This window comes from Stigmatopora nigra, chromosome 11 (assembly GCF_051989575.1).
Source record: "Stigmatopora nigra isolate UIUO_SnigA chromosome 11, RoL_Snig_1.1, whole genome shotgun sequence".
Classification (NCBI taxonomy): domain Eukaryota; kingdom Metazoa; phylum Chordata; class Actinopteri; order Syngnathiformes; family Syngnathidae; genus Stigmatopora; species Stigmatopora nigra.
In genome coordinates, this window is record NC_135518.1 from 5155944 (window position 1) to 5174643 (window position 18700).

At 38.5% G+C, this 18700-nt stretch overlaps 2 protein-coding genes across 5 annotated transcripts in view; one reads left to right on the forward strand and one right to left on the reverse strand.

The window, feature by feature from the left end:
- Positions 1-18700, reverse strand: part of glra2 (glycine receptor, alpha 2) — a 46066-nt gene that overhangs the window by 19186 nt on the left and 8180 nt on the right. Inside the window, exons 2-6 of one of the 3 annotated variants that reach the window (XM_077727789.1) lie at positions 12589-12738; positions 8454-8593; positions 4428-4552; positions 2293-2410; positions 1030-1115 (exon numbers count right to left, since the gene is read on the reverse strand). The gene's annotated coding sequence lies outside the window, so the exon portion shown is untranslated. Of the gene's footprint in view, positions 1-1029; positions 2411-4427; positions 4553-8453; positions 8594-12588; positions 12739-18700 lie in introns of all 3 variants that reach the window. The other 2 variants (XM_077727786.1, XM_077727788.1) reach the window with 2 other exon arrangements.
- Positions 5574-18700, forward strand: part of gpm6bb (glycoprotein M6Bb) — a 28874-nt gene continuing 15747 nt past the window's right edge. For both annotated transcript variants that reach the window (XM_077727790.1, XM_077727791.1), the window contains exon 1: positions 5574-5718. In XM_077727790.1, the coding sequence (XP_077583916.1) occupies positions 5715-5718 (4 nt within the window). In that variant the 5' untranslated portion in view covers positions 5574-5714. The remainder of the gene's footprint in view (positions 5719-18700) is intronic.

An 18700-nucleotide genomic window follows, 5' to 3' on the forward strand; every position in this document is an offset into this window, starting at 1 on the left:
ATTATTTCACTTTAGTCTAATGAAGAAAAATTATGATTTAAAAAGGCATATACACCCATCAAAAAAGCCAGATATGGCTCCTGAGCTATATGTTCCCTACCCCTGGTCTATGAGAATTGCAATCAGAAATGCCAAAGGATGAAAAGCCAAAATAATCTTCAATAATTTTGGGCCAAAACATTGGACGTTTATTGCCCTCAATGGTAGGCAGTGAGTTAATACTGTATAGATTGGGACAATTTTCCTGAACTTAAACAAATCATTACTTTCTGAAAATGGCTATCATTGAAAGAATTGATACAGAATGGTAATACTACATCTTTTTTTTTTTTTTTTTTTAGTAGATGGCCTACAATTCACCGCACTATTTTTACGTACAAGCCTTCACAGTGTGGTATGGTCGCCAAGCTGTGCTGTTGTTTTGGGATGTCAGACATGTTGAGTGCATCCCGTGGAGGCCCCCAAAGCCCACCGAGATGTGACAGGCTTCTTGCATTTCTTCATGCTAAATAGTTTTGGTCATACGCAAGCTACCAAACCTAAATTAAATAGCATGTACCTGAGGTTGAACTAAAATATTATCAATAAAATGTTGATGATTTACTCCTATCCTTCTACCCCTACATTGGTGTGATAAACAAACATGCATCAGATCAATGTGTCTTGTAGGAAAATTGTTGCCCATTTTGCCAAAGCATAAGATAAGAGCCATTGGTTGTCTACTCTTCATAATGAAAAATCAAACCGATTCCTATTGGCGGCCATTAATTGCACCGACAAGCCAAAAGCCCTCACCACTTTCTTAGCTTTCATTATTCATCGGAGAAATACGGCTGCTCCAATCCGCTTATCAATGTGTGTCTGGGCCGTGTTTCCATGGAAACTGTGTTTACTGCCCCATGGTTTGCTAAAAATGGTTCGGCGGTGATAACGGTGAGGGAGGGAAGGGAGGAGGGGGTGCTGTTACGATGCGGACAGCCGGCAGGAATGATTGACACTTGAGATGCTTTAAGAACATTCAGCACTTACCTGACGGCAATAGACGTACAATCCAGTTGAGATGGGAGAGGCTGGCAGCGAATAATCACAGATCAAATGGATTGGTCGTCAATCATCTGCAACAGTAGCATTCACAACCATAGTTGAACAAAAAGCTAACAAGATTTAAATGTCCATTTCAGGCTGACTGTATTATATCCCAGCGGTTTCCTTGGATCTATAATTTGAGAATCAATGTGTGTGATGAAGCTTTCCCTGGTTGATGTCTTTCTAATGAAGCCTTTGGAGAGAGAAAAACAGCACATTGAGTTTATTCCAGCACTATTTAATAAAACATAGCCCAAAAAAAAAAAAAAACACTTTTTAATGATACATCACAGAGCCGGTAATATCTTACAGATTCATAACAGGATGCAGAGGGAGAAATTAAAGGTAAAATGCTCCTTTGTGGCTGATCCCATGAAAGCGGTATTGGGCCATTGTTTAAACAATTGCATGTAGTAATGAATGGTTACACGGCTAGCAGTGAGACAATAAGCTATTATGTTCATAATATAGTGTAGCAGCACAATTTCCCAAAAGGTCGAGCGGCTAGAAACGAGAGACGGTTATAGGAATAGCATTTGGGTTCAGGACTGGCCGATAAGGCTTATTTGTTTAAAAAAAGGGGAAAAAAGAAAGAAAAACAGGGCAGGAGGGATAAGATGCCCTCATCTCATTCATTTTTGAAAGCTGTCTTCATGAATGACTTTTGTGATTTAGTGATAGTTGTTTTTCTTATGGTAGAAGGTCAGTAAAGCTTTCAATGAATAAAATAGAAGTCTCTGGTATTGACATTGTGCACGGGGTAAAAAAACACTGTGGGGTTGTGGTGTCGAATGGGAATCATCAAAACTTAAAACATTTGTCTGGTGTGGTTTGTGTTTGGCTGGCAATTGATCTCATTGTGCCTGCGTGAGTTTCCTCTAGGTACACTGTTTTTCTCCCCCAACCCCAAATAATAATAATAATCAGACATAGGCTTTGTCATCATCATTGACTCGAGAAAAGCCTAATTGTCATCATACCTGGCTGTTTATGACAAAATTGGTAGTGCTTCTCCACAAAGTGTGCTTTCCTGGCAAAAGGCCCAAATAAGTGATAATTTCAGACTAGTTGGCACTCTGCCGTGATGGATACATCGCATCACTCTGAGCACAACCACATCCCAGCGACTGCAAAAAACTTTGCCTTGCAGATGCCAACAAAGAATAAAATGGATCACTTACCTCTGACTGTCTTTCTTTCACTTACCTTCAGTCAGCCAGCAGGAGGCAGATCACTGCCCAACGTCCTTCATGTTACCTCACTCCGAGGTTATTCCACAGAAGGGATTGTGTGTTGTGCTACTGTAAGTTCAGAGTCTTGATGGCTGTGGGTAAAAAAACTGTCTTTAATCCTATTTGTTGGTACTTTGTGAGACCTGTAGCGTCTGCCATAGGGCAGCAGCTGGAACAGGTTGTGACCTGGGTGGTATGGGTCCCTGACAATGTTCCCGGCTCTGCTGAGGTAACGAGGGCTGGCGATATCTTTGCCAAATCATGCGTTGAGAAATCTAAATTGTCCTAAAGTTCAGTGAATTGTCAGGAATACAAACTAATAGTTGTTTCTCAACAACTACGGCATTGAAATTTGAGCTTGATTTTTAGACAATGAAATGCCAGGAGGTGTTTCACCATCTCACAATCAGCCATGTGCACAGATGGGTTTTTATAGTCAAAGTTGAAAAAGCACCAAGAAACATCGCCCACCGACCGGGATGCATCTTTTTCAACTCGGAGGAACCGGCGTCTGCTAGCGGGCGATACCATTCAAACAACATGAGTCGCCTGTCAGCCAATGACTTGATAATTTCCCTCAGGTAAACTCAGGCGCACTACTCCTTTAATCTGTCAGGGAGCATAACAGGAGTCCTCTGGAGAAATTTACTTCCACACAGCGGGGGGAAAAAAAACACGTCTCATTGCCGCTTGTTAATTGAAAATGTTGATTTATGTTGACATGCATGTGTGTGTGCATGCCATTCTCATTTGAGTCAAAAAACACAATGAAAATTACTAATAATAAAAGTCATACTTTGGGGAAAATATTTCTTCATGCTTCATTTTCTGCTATTATTAAAAAGGAATTCCCATTACCACTAAATATAGAATCCATAGTACAGGATTTAAGTTAAACACAGACTGTAGTATGTCTTACATATGATTTGTAGTCTCTGTAGATCTATAGCAACAGGTCAAATATGGTTTGGGTCAGGGTCTATTTGGGGGGGGGGGGCGTTTTAGGGCAAAGAAAAGAAGATTATGAATCAAATGTGAGATTAAATATTCTGAGAAATAATTTAGTTTTAGTTTAAAATATCTCTGTCATCATCTTTTTCATTGGGCATATTTTTGGGTTGCACTTCAACCTTAAACCAAAAGGTGCAAATTCTGTAAAGCCACTTTTTATTCGTTTTAGGGCAATTTAAGTACTTTTTGTCAGAAATAATTACTGCCAATGAATATTTTTTTGTAGTTCCAAGTTGAAAACTGTCATGAATAATAAATGGAAATGTTTTTGTGCCACTGAAAATAGACATTGGAAATATATGGAGAAGTTTTTTTGCCACATTTTTGCGCATTTGACCTGGCCAAAAAGTGTTTGATAACTAAGCCCTTGATATTGTTGTGAGTTTTTTGTGAATCTGACAAAAACTGTAGGACAAATAGCCTTTGAAAATTCGAAATTTTAAACGTCTTTTTCCATTGGGCATGAAAAAACACAATAAATGGATAACAAAGTACTGTAGTATATAAAGTAAAGTAAATGAATACTGTAACAAACCACTAGATAGCAGCATAATACAAAGCACAGTTGCAGTGGTCCTTGGTAGCTTTACTTTTTGGGGTCTTAGGAAGTAAGGTCACTCCATCTGGCCTTGATTTTTTTCAACAAGAATAAGAAGTCTAAACTTACAATGTTTTTTGAGTCACTGCAAAACGTTTTTTTTTCGTTTTTTTCTCTAGTTTTCTCGGCTGCTGGCTTGCTGCGTTTTAACAGTGGAAAAGATTGCTCACTCCACTCATGCGGTGACTAACAAGAGCGGTGGTGACCCACTTGTGTGCAGGCCCCGCATACTTGCTCTTTTGTTTTTGTGATGACTCGTCCAAATGTGACCCCTCCCAAAAATGCCCACTGGGAGTATGAGTCCACTGCAAATATGCGTCGCACTGTTGTTATGTGAACCATCATATTTCAATGTCCTTGGACAGCAGATTTATTTGCGATTATTTACGGCTCATCTTTGGCTTATTGCCCATTAACTTAGTGGCTTTACTGCATTTGAATGTAGCATAAAAGTTTGTGCAGAAGTACATTGCAATTACATTTTCATCACCAGCACTTACCTTGAACTCTTTGCCTGCCATCCCAGATTAAATCGGACATTTATCACAGTCAGTGGCAGTTGCTCATCTCCATCATCGCATAATTAGAATAGTCAGCTCACTTACTGTAAACTGGACTGTTAAATCTAAAAATGGAAGACATTGCGGAATAAATGGGATTTAGAAACAGCAATTGGGAAATGTTTTGAATAGTTTTTTTGAACCCAAAAGTTTTTTCCTGTGTGTTTAAAGAACAAAAACAGACCATGAGCTACTTTACAAGGCAGTAAATCATTGAGAATCTGGTTTGGATCCTCTACAGAACTTTCACTGGGGTTTGTAATGGTCCATTTTCTGAACGCACTCATTAGATCTGAAGATTTTTTTTTTTTTGGTTGTTATTTGCAAGTATTGCTCGCCATGTCACCATGAAACATCCCATGGAGCGTCGCCCACTTGGCCCTATGTGAAAAGGCCAAATCGGCCCTGGGGCCGCCGGGACCTCCTTGGTAACCGGATGGTGATTGGTTTGAGTGAGGCAAACAACACACAATCGTTCAGTCTGCTCAGAGTCCATGTCCAACATGACAAATATTCTTGGCGTCAATACGAGTGGAAAATGCACTTAGAACGAGGTCACTCGAGGACACTTTGCAAGGATCTTTAAGTCTATTGCACAACAACATCTATTAAATTACATTGCAGCATCTTTTTATATTTAGTTTTTTACATTACATATACTCATCTCATCTCATCTTCTGAACCACTTTATCCCCATTAAAGTCGCGGGGGGTGCTGGAGTCAATCCCTTCTGTCTCCGGGCCAGAGGCGGGGGACACCCTGAATCGGTGGCCAGCCGATCGCAGGGTACAAGGAGATAAAAAAAACATTCATGCTCACACTCATACCTAGGGGAAATTTAGAGTGTCCAATCAGCCTACCATGCATGTCTTTGAAATGTGGGAGGAAACCGGAGTACCCGGAGAAAACCGTCACAGGCCCAGGGAAAACATGCAAACTCCACGCACTAACCACTCATCTGTAAGAGCGTGTCTTTTATGAAAAAAATAGATAAGAGTATCTCTTTTAAGAAAAAAAAAAAGATAAGAGTATATCTTTCATCAGTCCACCACTCTCATAGCCACGCCCACTCTTTAAAATGACGTCACACGCCTAGGCATTCTCCAAAGTGTTTGCGAGCGTCCAGTTTAGTGCGCATCTCGGGACTCCCTCATTGCGGTGGTGCACCAAAAAATACCCGACAACTTGCATCTTACACCTTCGGACTCACGGGGAACACCTTTAAACATGGGTGAGTGCACTTTTATTTATTATTATTATCAATATGATAGTAACAACGGGTTGTTTTGAGTCTGCAAACTTTTTTTTGCAGGTTTAACTGTCGCTTCCAAATTCTGTTAAGAATGAAAAAAAATGTGCGTGCAAATCTATTGTAAAACTGTGTTGTTGAATATATAAATCGCGTTCACAGTGGGATTTGAGACGAAGAAAGCGATTAGAGAGATTAACTGCACCGGGGTTGAGCTCCATGTGTGCTCACTCACTGATTTCTCTTGCACACTTGGTCGCTGGCAGTTAATGGTTGTGTTTCAGTGCCACTGACGGCGATAGACGTCCAATCAAGTCTTACACTTGGGGGTTGTCAGTAAAATGGGTATGGACGTCTACCAGCGTCAGTGGCAGCCAATTGGTTAATACAAGTTGGAATGTCATAGAAATGGAAGTACTAATATATATAATTTTTGTGTTTGGTGGAAATCAGATGGGGAATTACTGTTGTATAATCCTGCAAAAAATAATAATAAATAGTCAGATGAAAGAAAAAAAACCCTCAAAATCTTCCACAAAAGAATTCTTTTAATTTCTAAGAAAAAAAATCCCTTGCAGAAAACAACTGTTACTGTTTTAAAGTTTTTTTTTTTAAATTTTTAAATGAAATGCCATAATAGTGTTAGACGTTCAGAATAGATAAAACAATGTTTTTAGTTTGCAGTTGGGATGCAGAAAATCTCAGGCAGGTAAAATTGAGAGACATTTTTGAGCCTATCCATTTGCAGCCAATCACTGTCAACCTCTCATAACCTTTAAATACGGCACTGTTAATGTAGCACATTAAAAAAATAATTAAAAATAATAATGATGAAAGAAACCGATGAGTTGAAGTTTGCTGTGCTGTTTAACTTTAGTCTGTGATGAACTGAACTTTTCAGGTATGTGCAATTTTCAAGGTAACTTCCAAACCATCCTAACAAAAAGTTGTTCCGTGCACAAAATGGCTGCGAGAATCCAATCCCGTGACCCCCCCATGCTTATGAGCTGTTTGTGAGAATATGTATCGGTGCTCATTAATTCGCTGGGAGGCTCCCATAGAGGCGTCTTTGTGCTCCTAATTTGGAGGCTCTCCTTTGTGTGACGCCTCCGTTCACCAACACCCAAGTTCACTGAATGGCCCTGGAGTCTCACAGCAACATGGCCTTTGAACAGAACCCCCCCTTCCTCTTTCTCAGTCTTCGTCCTCACAGCATCTTTTTGTGGCTTCCTTCAAACGATTAAGACAAGACTTGCTTTCTCGGAGTTCAGACATAAAAACATTGTTTCCAGCTTTCAACCAACTTGGTTTTCACTTAGCCTTTGGGTCATTTCTATGTGTGGTCACATATTCCCACCATTTCAGTGTACATGTACTCTGGCTTCCTTAAAAAACAGCTATGTCGGATTCATTCGGAGAAGTGCTGGTTGTTTGTTGTCTCATGTGCCACACAACAAGTTGGTGGAGTGTGCAAAACTTTTTGGTTTTTGTTCCAAGATCTACTTTTCAAGGAGTTAACCTTCCACAATATACCTTTTGTACAGGCCACAGACAAAGCTCAGCAATTATTTATGTTGATATATCTCACATTAGACAACAGCCATGGGAGTGGTAGGGAATGGGGGTGAAAATCTACTTTTGATTCATGCTAAAGCTTACTGCGGACATTCCAAATTCATAAGATAAGGAAACTGACAGAGGGGAGGGATCAAAATGTTATTGTCGTGCGATCTAACAATCGTAAGTTGGAGATCTAGCAATAGTTCCTTGGCGATCTACTGGTAGATTGCGATCTACGTAATGGTTTAGTACAGGGGTAGGGAACCTTTGGCTCGGGAGCCACATGTGGCTCTTTTTGATGGGTACATCTGGCTCTTTGCTGAACTGTGAGCTAAAATATGGAAATTGCTGGTGACGGAACTGAGATATTACATCTAGAACTGCTTTAATCTTCATTATTTTGCAGTAGACTCTTCTGGAACGCATCCTCTCATTGATTGGCAACAACATAAGAATCTTTTAAAAAATATTCTTTTTTTACACTTTAAAAGTGGTGAAATTACTTAAAAAAATTGAAAAGGCACTCGCTTACATGTAGGTATTTTGACTTTTAAATTCGTAATATGGCTCACAAGAAATAACATTGGAAAATATTAATTGTTTGTGGCTCTCTTGGTCAAAAAGGTTCCTGACCCCTGGTCTAGTAGGTCCGACCGGTGACTGTCTGTTAAAATTCAATGCTAATAGAATTGAGTAGTTTATTTCGGGTCTAGTTACAATAAGGGACGTCCCCAATACGATCACGTGACTGGAAAATGGTCTAGATCACATTTTTCATCATATTTTGATGAGTCAAACACATTCCTACATCCACAGATGCACAGTGTTATCCAATTTGTTTTGTGAAGATTCCATCATGTGTCATATTCAAGACTCAACTAATCAAAAGCAGAGCTTGTGTTTGTTTGTACTTTCAGCCAAACTCTAGTTTAAAGTTGACATATTTCGGAAACACGTTACCGACACGCTTTAGGTGAAGGTTGTCCACATCATTCCAGATTTTTGGATAAGGAAATAAATCCGAATTGAATGCGTTTCGGCTGACGTTGTATTATAACCGGGTGATGTAATATGTTTTCCAGCTGCTCCTCACAGCGAGGAGGCGTAAACGTGGTGTCAGATGTAATACAGAGCGAGCTATGATATGAAACACTCACACAACTTATGGTTTGAGTTGATTTTGTCTTCGAAGATGAGTCGACTGTCTCCGATTTCCACATTCCTCTGCAATCTTAGCGTGGAGGTCTGGAAAGTGTCACATCTGCAGTGGTGTGCGGCGTGCAGCCTGACCGGCTTCCTGAGTCAGAACATCAACAAAACGTCAAAAAATGTCAGGAGTCACTTTGTCTTCCTCAATATTTCCCTGAAATGTATCAAAACAGCAGCAAAAACATTTCAACTGCAGTTGGGCGCCATTTTTTTGGCAGCCAAGTGACGACTCAAATGTGTGAGTCCATTGTGTCGCCATCAACCAGCTGAAAAAAAACTATTCCGTCTTTAATTTGTGATCATTAATTGCAGAAATGATGCTCAGTAATGAGGCGCTCACATTGTTTCTGGGATACTTTCCATTTGGGAACAACAGTTGACCGCGTTTAGTTCTCATGCAGAGGCATTGATTCCAACTTTTTAAAATCTGAAATAGAGCAATAAATCTGATAAATTTTAACCATGTTGGTTGTCATCAAAGGGATGGCTGTTCGCTATTTTGAAGATTAAAGAAGACAGTAATGTTGATAATTAATTCATTTTTTGGAATGTGGGAGGAAACCGGAGAACCCGGGGTAAACCCACGTAGGCAATGACAATTATATTCATGAATGTAGCAATTTTTGAAAACAGTTTTTCTGTAGTTATTTAACTTGTAGATTGGAGTACTACATAGTACATTTTTTGTTTCTTTTTTAACAATGACAGTGAAACTTATCTTTAATCTTTCATTGGGCTCATGACTATTTAAATGTATCAATTAATGAATAAAAACAGCTATAATTATTTAAAATAATTGTAAAGACTTTTTTGTTATTAATTTCGATATTATTTTTCTTTTCATTACTATTTTTTTATATTTATTGATACATAAAAATAAATAAAACCTAAATAAAAACATAATTGATATAATAAAAAAGGGAAAAAGGACAAAAGGCATTAAACCTGGGGAAAAAACAATATTAAAATGTACTAAATGCACTGAAAACGGAGATTACTGCCAAATTCACTTTCTGAAATTCATCCGCTCTGAAGTGTCACAAGACTTGCTGACCTTTAATCCATGCTTTGGACTTTGTCGCTCTACTTTTTGTTCTTTCCTGCAGCATCTGTGGCGTACTGCCTGAATGTTAATATTCTGGGAAGTAGTGACCTGGTAAAGACAATGGAAACCCATTGACTATTGTGACTTGTGAAGTGATTGGAATAGAAGGTCCTGATTGGGGATGCCTGTCCCCCAAGCATGTGCAATGGCCTTGACCTCAACTTAGATGCCTGCTCACTCTGTGTGTGAGTGATTGTGTTTCAACGCTGTTGACAGTGATTGACGTCCAAATCATTTGATCTGGAATGGCTGCTCACAACCTGAATATAATGATACAGTATAATGTGAGTCTTGTTTGAGTCACAGTGCATCCTCATATGATATAGAGTAAAATTACAATGACAAGCTGGTCCGCTTTATCTGCAAATTCACACCGCTTTCCCTTGATTTAACCTCCATCCAGTCACATTCACAAAAAGGCCAAGGGATATCGCCAATATTTGCTTTTCTGCTTTAGAGAAGACTTACAGGACCCTATATTTATTAAAAATGTGACTTCATTTTCATATCATGAATTGATTTTAGAGCAAGCACATTCACCTCCCAGTTCTGAGATCAAAGATGCAATTTCTGAAGGGTTCTGACCTTTCTGTGTGAAGTTTACATATTCCCCATGGGCTTGCGTGGGTTTTCTCCTGGTACTCTGGTTTCCTTCCACATTCCTAAAACATGCATGGGTGAATAATATTCAACCGCACTAAGGCTCTTTTTTTCACTTAATATAAGATGAATGAATGTGGAAGTACGCACCACCCGAGTCAACTCGAGACAAGTGGGTGTTACTTACAACATGTCACATATAATATCGAAAACTTGACTAATCGTCTACTTCTACACTTTAGATGTTTACATGAATTTTGGTGATAATCGATCATTGAAATGTGCTGTTTCAGGAGTCAATTTTACCCAAAAGGTCCACAGTTTCCTCATTTTCTTTTCCCCAGGATTGTATGCAGGCTTGCATGGAGTGGCAAAATTGCTTGGATTTTTCTAAATCCTTTAAAAAATAGTTCTTTAGTGAAAAACAATAAAAATACCAAGATATTTCCTGCTCTTGTCATGATTAATCCCTTGAATTACCACTTACAGTTTATTACTATTATTATTATTATTATTATTTTTATACATGTGTGTTGACCTATAATGTTTGACCCACTTAATGGTCCCTTCAAGGCATGGGTGTCCAAACTATTCCACAAAGCTGAATTAGGTGCAGGTTATGGTTTCCAACTGATCCAGCACAGAGATTTAAAAAAAAAGAGTGTACTACCTGATTGCAAACAACTGATTTACATGTGTAAAACACCGGGCTGATGAAAATGTATGCTTTTCATGGCTTCCTCACATTGACGTTGATGCATTTGAAGTGGGAATGTTTGTTCATTCTCTGCAACACTCCCTGTTCAAATCAATTGGACATCTACTAGTGATAAACTCATTTAAGACTTCCATTTGGTTGTTGATCTTGTTCCTATTGGAAAGAATTGGATTGGTCTGTCGCCGTCAATGGCAGGGAAACATGTGTGAGAGCAGAATTCATTAGTGCTCCTCCACTGTGAGACTTCGTAAGGATTGAGCTGCTGGCCCGGAGCCCGTTCGAGTGTATTCAAGGCGCCACAGATCGGCCTTTGTGCTGACCACTTTCTGTGCCGCAGCTAAACAACCGTAAGACAAAAGCTTGTTAGGGTGCACCAATGAGAATGGTCGGGTGCTTTTTTGGAAAGCTTGATGGCGGATTGGAGCTGGCGTGAATGGAAAATGAATTGTTTTGGTGGTGCTGGAACTAGATGTTGGGATGGAAAAGGTCCTATTCGTGTTAGTTTTTTGCTGTTATTCTTAGTACCAAGATTCTAGTGGCATGTTCAACATATTTTGGAAGTTCTACCCGAATGGGCAATGCCGTTTAAAAAGATCTGACTCTGCTGTTTGGGTTTGAAGAGGCCGTTTTTAGAGTCACTTTAAGGGCTTGGTCCAACATACTATAAAATTCAATTCTCTAGCTACATCCTGTCATGAAGAAGACATTTGGTTGGCATGTTTATCATGCCTAGACCCACAAAATGTCACAAAGAACCAATGCCTTAAAAAAGCACCAAAACTGCTTTGTCTTCTCCCTTTTTAAATAAAGTAGTCATTTTAGGGAGATGAGTAGAAAAAGTCATGATAAAATAAGACTTAAAGTAGACAGCTGGCAGCCGGGTGGCCGAGTAGGAAGGCTCCAGCACCCCCCACGACCGTTTTAAAGTTAAGCAGTACGGAAAATGATTTAAAACATATAAGCATTTTATACAATTGTCATTATCACCATAGAACATTCCTCCAATGTATATCTGGTCAGGAAATGGTGGCCAATTTGTGGTGACTTGCTACATTTTATGAGCGAATACCACCATCACCGCTCAGTAGTTAGTAAATTTGCTCCCCATGCAAATCATAGAGTAATGCATGCCAAAATAATTGAAAATAGCAAACATATGTCACATAGGTGACCCATTTTGTTTCCAATATCTATACTAGCTAATCCATTGTTTGATACTAACTTGATATATGGCAGTTTTAAAAGTAAAGTATCACTTGTTAGTAGGCAATTTATTATATATTAGATATTTTTACATTTGAGTAAAGTTATGCATGCTACTTTGATGGTTAGGCTTACACTGGATAGTTTTAACTTGCACCACTACTTGATGTATTTAACATTGATGGCAGGTCCGTTTAATGTCAATTAAAAAATTATAGTATAATTTTTCACCAAGTAAGTGAAATGTTTTATATCGTGACTTATCAAATAACTTTGTCCATATTGCACAGCACAAGGATAGTCTATAAAGGGAACACAGTCGAAATAAATCTTATCAATAACGACCACTAAATGGTGAAGGATGCAAGATTCGGTCATTGAACGTGGGAGGAGCATCATCCCATTTTGACGACTCAGCTCGAAGTTGCTCTACCAAGTTAACGGCCGCTATACACACCTGCTTTATCTCTCACTGGTTTCCATGCAAGAGCTCTCATTGTCTGCTTGTAATCCTCGGGAGGAAGGCGCGATGGGCCCACAGGAAGCGTCTCTGCCAAGCTGTCCAAAGTCTGCAAAAGTTGAGCTTTTGTGCGCCGACAGATGCTGGCTAGAAGGCAAGAGTGGAAGGGGAAGGAGAGCCCACAGATCCCACAGTTAGATTTTTCAAGTGCTTGTGAATGATGATGTTCTGGAAAAGGTCTATGTTTGAATATGATGCTAAATCATAAAACAAGGTCAAAAAGAAGAGGAATAGCAGCATTGGGGGGAGAGAAATTCTATAATTTGTAACCCACCATGAAACCACACGCAGACCCAATGAGGGGTCTGTTCAAGTTATGACTATTTCATCAATGTCGTCTATATGTCATTTGAAGCTTTTGACCCCTGCTGTATGGGAAAAGGCTCCTGCAGCATCTGGAATGTGTAGAACCACTTTTTACGACTGCTTTTAACTTGAAGAAGGTTCGCATGTGATTGTACTCAATTGGGACAAAATTCCAAGGAGATCCCATCTAATCAGTGTTTTAATCAGTCAATCAATCTCACTGACTGTTTATCTTCCTTTTTGAGGAGTAGTATGCCAAGTGGAAAAGTTTATGGAAGGTCTTTCGCTTCACACAGTGCACAAAAAGAAGATCCAGAAAGACTTGGGTTTGGATCCAATTGCTGTGGAAAGAATTCTGCTGAACCTTCTAAAAATGGGATGAACCACAATTGAGTCTTATTGAAAGTTTTGCAAAAGTTTCTTTCTACTATGTTCACCATTTTGAAAAGGTTACTCTATCCCAAGTCTTTTGTTTGAATCTTTTAGAAAAGTTGCAGTACATGCTAATAATAACAAATAATAGTCATATTTTCAGAATTCCTGTCAACTTTTTAAAATGTATGTAACTCCTTAACATTGCATGCCGCCATTGGACTTTTCTATAACATAAGCTTTTCAAAAACTGTTTATATCGCTTCATATATTTGATTACAGCCAATGAGTTCTGCTGTCAATGTATTTTTTTCAGTTTGCCACAAGTTGCTGCATATCAGCACTCAAAGCAATGAGACCATGGTTAAGTAAAGTTAACATGGCCTGAACTATTCAAAAGCCAATTATTTGGTGATTCTTTGCCATGGTTTGAGACCAATTTGGGGTGTTTAGTGTCAGTTGAAGAACCCAACACTGGCCTGCTGGGTTGCTTTACTATGGCAAGATTTGAAGCTCATGGGGGCATACAAGAAGAGTTTGAGAAAGGGCCAAGTGTTGGGTCAGGGGTGAGAGGTTGGCAGTGAGGCTGAAGACAATAGTGGAAAGAGATCCCCTGGGGGGAGGAGCTTTATTCATGAGAAACACCCCTTCGGCACCCTGCTCCCACCATGTCTCTTTTGTGTGTGTGGGGGTGTCAAAGCCAGCAGCTGAACTGTATGTTCGTATTGGGGACATCCTCATTTCAAGTATTCTAAGTGAGAGCTCCATTTCCATGGAAACAAACAACAGACTATATTTGATGCCAACTTCTCCATTTCCCCCAACTCTATTTTCCTTAAAAATATATAGAAATCAAACTTTTTAAAATTAGGTAAATTAATTGTTTCAGCTTTTTCCCATTTCTTCTATATAAAAAAGGTACACTTAGATTTTGGACAATGACAACGATGTCAACAATTAATTGAAATATTAGTTATTAATTGTCAACATATTTCATATTTTATGCTTTTTAAAAATATTTTTAATGAATGGCTGTTGTTTAAAAAATCTAATATAAATAACCAAAAATATATATAATTTTTAGTATTAGGAAGCTCAAAATAGATTTGCACAATTTAACTTTATGGCGCAACAATACCTCTACTGTCTTTAAATGATGAATCACCAATCAAAATAGTTGATGATCAATTTGATCATCTATTAATATTCATTGACCTGTTAGCCCCTTCCATTCAACCTGCCTGTGACCTTTTCCCCTCCATGGAAGCAAATACCTTCATTTATCTATGAGAAATGAGTTTCGCCTTTTGCCATCTTTTGCAGGAAGCAGGGCACACCCTAAACTGGTAGCAAGCACATCACATGACACAAGACAAACTACTATTCACACTCACAATAACACCCAGGGAGAATTTAGAGTGTTCAATTAACCTATCATGCATGTTTTTGAAATGCGAGAAGAAACCGGAGTACCCGTTAAAAACACTTAGGCATGGGGAGAACATGCAAACTCGACAAAGCCCAGGATTGAACCTTTGCTCTTAGAACTGTGAGATGAACTCCACATGGAAAAAAATTCAACACCCCAAAATTGCTTTCCTACTCCTGGTGGTATATTTGGCATGGCTGTACATACTTGACATTGGAGTTGGGGTCCAACTCTGATTTTTCTGGTCCAGAAGAGGCCCAAATCACTTGAAGCTGTCATGTGAGGACGCGTACTCAGTATGTGTTGTAGCGTTTGGCAAAGGACTGCACGTGCTTGTGGTAAAAAATGAACAAGGGGTGAATGTTGGTTCATGGTGCACAACCATGTAAGGGATAACACCTATCGTTCCACTGTCGACACATTGTTCAGCCTTGAAGGGGGAACATTTCTTTGCTTGTTTTCGATGTTGCTTTGATTGATTTATTTTTCTCACCCAAGGTAATTTAGCGGAGGTTGTGGGACTAGATGAATATCGAAGCCGGCTGATTGGTTGTTGTGCTGAGCTAAATATAAAGATGCTTACACAGTGGCGTTGGTTGGGCATACGAAGGATTAACAGAAAGTTGTGGGATTAGTCTCAGGGAAAGATTGGAGACATGTTGGATATCATATTAATGCAAAATGTTTTGTCATTTAAAAAAAGTTATTTAAAATGGTGTTTAAAATGAAAAAAATATAGAAAATTATATTGATGATAACAGATATAGTTGATTAATGGTTAATATAAATCAGAATTACATGTGAATGACTATTGTAAATCTTTAATTGGTTAGTTTGAATGGGAAATTGCTCAACTAAAATAAAAAATATGTACTAATAACTAATTACGAAATTCACCAGAACAGCAATAAACGAATTTAAGAGCTTATCGAAATTGTACTTCCTCTCTTACATTTTTCTCTCAAAACATGGTTCAGAGTTTATAAACTTTTTTCTTTTTTTGGCACTTTCTGTTTCCGTGGTGTTTGTCTCTATTTGGCATTACACTTCTCTCTATTGTGAAATCAATATAAAATGCAAAATAAACAGGATTATTATCCTCCATTACTCTAAGTGGATAATAGAGGTAGAGTATTTGTTTTCACAGTAACCTTTTTGCCAGCTTTTTGTAAGACACCAGTAAGTAGCCATGGTATACAATGCTCATATGCTTTCTCGTTTCTCATTTAACTTAGTCTGTGAAAACCTTAAAATAGTCATTTTCTACCTTTCCAAGTGTTCCTAAAGTAACACGAAGCATCTGCTTCACACTTTTCCTGCCACGTGTTAAGCCAAAACCGCAGTGCTGGGGGGGATGAGCCACATATTCTGTCTTTTTCCCCCTCTTTTTTCATGGCTATAGTCTACTGAAGAAAAACATGACTATAGACCATTCCCAGATCTATTAAGATAGTAACACAAACATGTAATTACAATGGTGGTGAGTCAGGCAGGCACTGTTGCTGGCCATTGTTTGGTGAAAAAGGCATTTTTTTTAACAGAAGAAAAGGGAGGATATTTATAGGAAAAAATGGTTACCTTAGTTGAGTTTACTCATTCACTGCCATTGACATCTTTCACTGATAATGGCACATCTGCCCCAAAGGAATATTTTGATAGATCTGATTTATCACCAGTTATTTTTGATTAGTCAATAAATCAATGTATGTATACTGTGTAAATCACAGTACTTGGTTATATTACCCAATGCTTTACATTGTAGCTGGAAATGTGCATTAGAACCAAAAATAATGTGCTGAAAAACTATGAAAATTATGTAAATTACTTAATGAAACATGAATAAAGGAGGGTTTTAAAAATCTATTTACTTTTAAAAATAGTTTGTATTTAAATTTGGTTTAAAAATAACAAGAGAATGTTCAAAGTTATTAAAATAGTAAGATTTGGATTTTATAATTATGCTTATGATGTGTAATATAGGGCCACCTGATGGTGTAGTGGTCCTTCCGCATGACATTGGTGCGGGCAGACTGAGTTTGATTCCCACTCGGTGGTAAAGTAACCTCAATTTTGTCTTATTTGAAACAACACGAGTCCTCTGATGATTTAATGTCATGGGATAAGGGGGTAAAATGCGTATTAATTATACATTCCTTGTGGTTTGTCGTTTCCACACATATATTTCTCCATGCTTCCATAAAATGTCATTTTCTCAAACCCAGAATACTCCAATCAATCAAAATGGATGGCTTTGTTGCTGGAAACTAATGGATAGCATTGGGTTTTTCAGATATTGAATTTGTGTAGTCTGCAAAAAAGTGGGACAGTAAAACATCCAAATGGATTACAGTAATGAGTTTGTGGCCTATGTTTTTGTTTAACCAATCAATGACTTTGATTGGAGGCAGACAGCGAGTGACTTTTTAGAACTGTGTCATCTACTCCAAATGGACAGTAGGGCATACTTTTAGGGCTTCTCAGTTCTGATGCTGGGTCTGGCTGGGCTTTTGTCAGGGAGTGCTGAATGGCTCCTAAACGGCTGCCTGGGAACTGTTGGTGAAAGTCTTTTGTGGTTGACTGAAGAGAATTCACTGCCACCAATCTCATTGGGTGAAAGCCACAATAAGGTCTTCACTGTTCCTCTGTCCGGCCTTCGTCGGCATTCAGATGAAGTTCTGAGTGTACAACTCAAACTTGTATTTTCAAATTTTGGATGATTCCAATTTATTATTATTTTTTTAAATGCTTCTAGGTTACATTCCAGGCTAAATTATGTACTCTGCTAGTTGATCCAATTTCCATATCAAACTGACTCATCTTTGGCTTTTTCTTAGCTATTCACTTCTTAAAATGTGTTGTCTCTTCTCAAGCTTGTAACTAGAGTTGGCATGATTACTACCCGTTTACTGGGCTCTTATTGGCTGGTGTTGAAGTGCTACACATCCAGTTGATTTTGACTGAGTTGGGCGAGTGAAGAAATGTAATTTTTTTGAGCATCAAAAGCCGTCAACGGCAGCCAAATAGTTGAACGGGTTACTAAGTTTTGGTTTTAAGCCATTCACAGCAATGGTTGGCGATAGAAGTCTGTGGGAAATAGATGGTTGGGGGGAGGTCTGGCTGTTATGGACTGAAAGTGAAATCACAGTTGTGTTTTTGGTCAATGTTTGATCAAAAGCACATTCAAAATTGTGCTGTCAACCCTCTAATACAAAGTAAAGATTTCACAAAGAAAATCTTTCTCATGGAAAAATCTATTGAATAACAGGCTGCTTGATTTCCCTTTGGCAAAACACAACAACAAAAACTCAGTCTTACCTCATCTGATGAAATTATTTCATTCCAGAAGTCGTTTTGTAACATGATTTTTTTTTCATAAGCGTTCAACCAGTCTACTCTGCATGTCTTTGGGTGGTGGGAGGAAACCAGAGTACTTGAAGAAAAACCACGCAAGTACGGGGAGAATATGCAAACTCCACGCACAGGAAGATCGACATGGGATCGAACCCATGACCCCAGAAATGTGTGGGCGATGCACTAACCACTCGTCCTTCTGACTACCAGTAATTTGTAAACCTAAATAACTCCCACCCACTCCATCCAATCGCATTAACTTTTGTGCTCTATAGAGGAGTTCCTGAGTTTTCCAATGATACCAAATTTCTTTTGCAGAATTCCAATTACTTCACTTATATTGGAGAATTTCAAAATTTATGTGATTGGACGACATTTCTTTCCTGGTAGTCAGGAGGATATACATGGAGTTATTTTTCTAAATACCAAAACATTTGCTTTGAATACTGAGCCTGATAGTTAAAGAGTTAACATTATATTCAATGTGTTTCTAAAAAAATACAATTTAGAAAACAAAGTTCATAAAAATGGAATTAAAATGCATAAAAGCAGGAGTAAATCTGGTTTTAACCACAAATAACTGATAGTTCT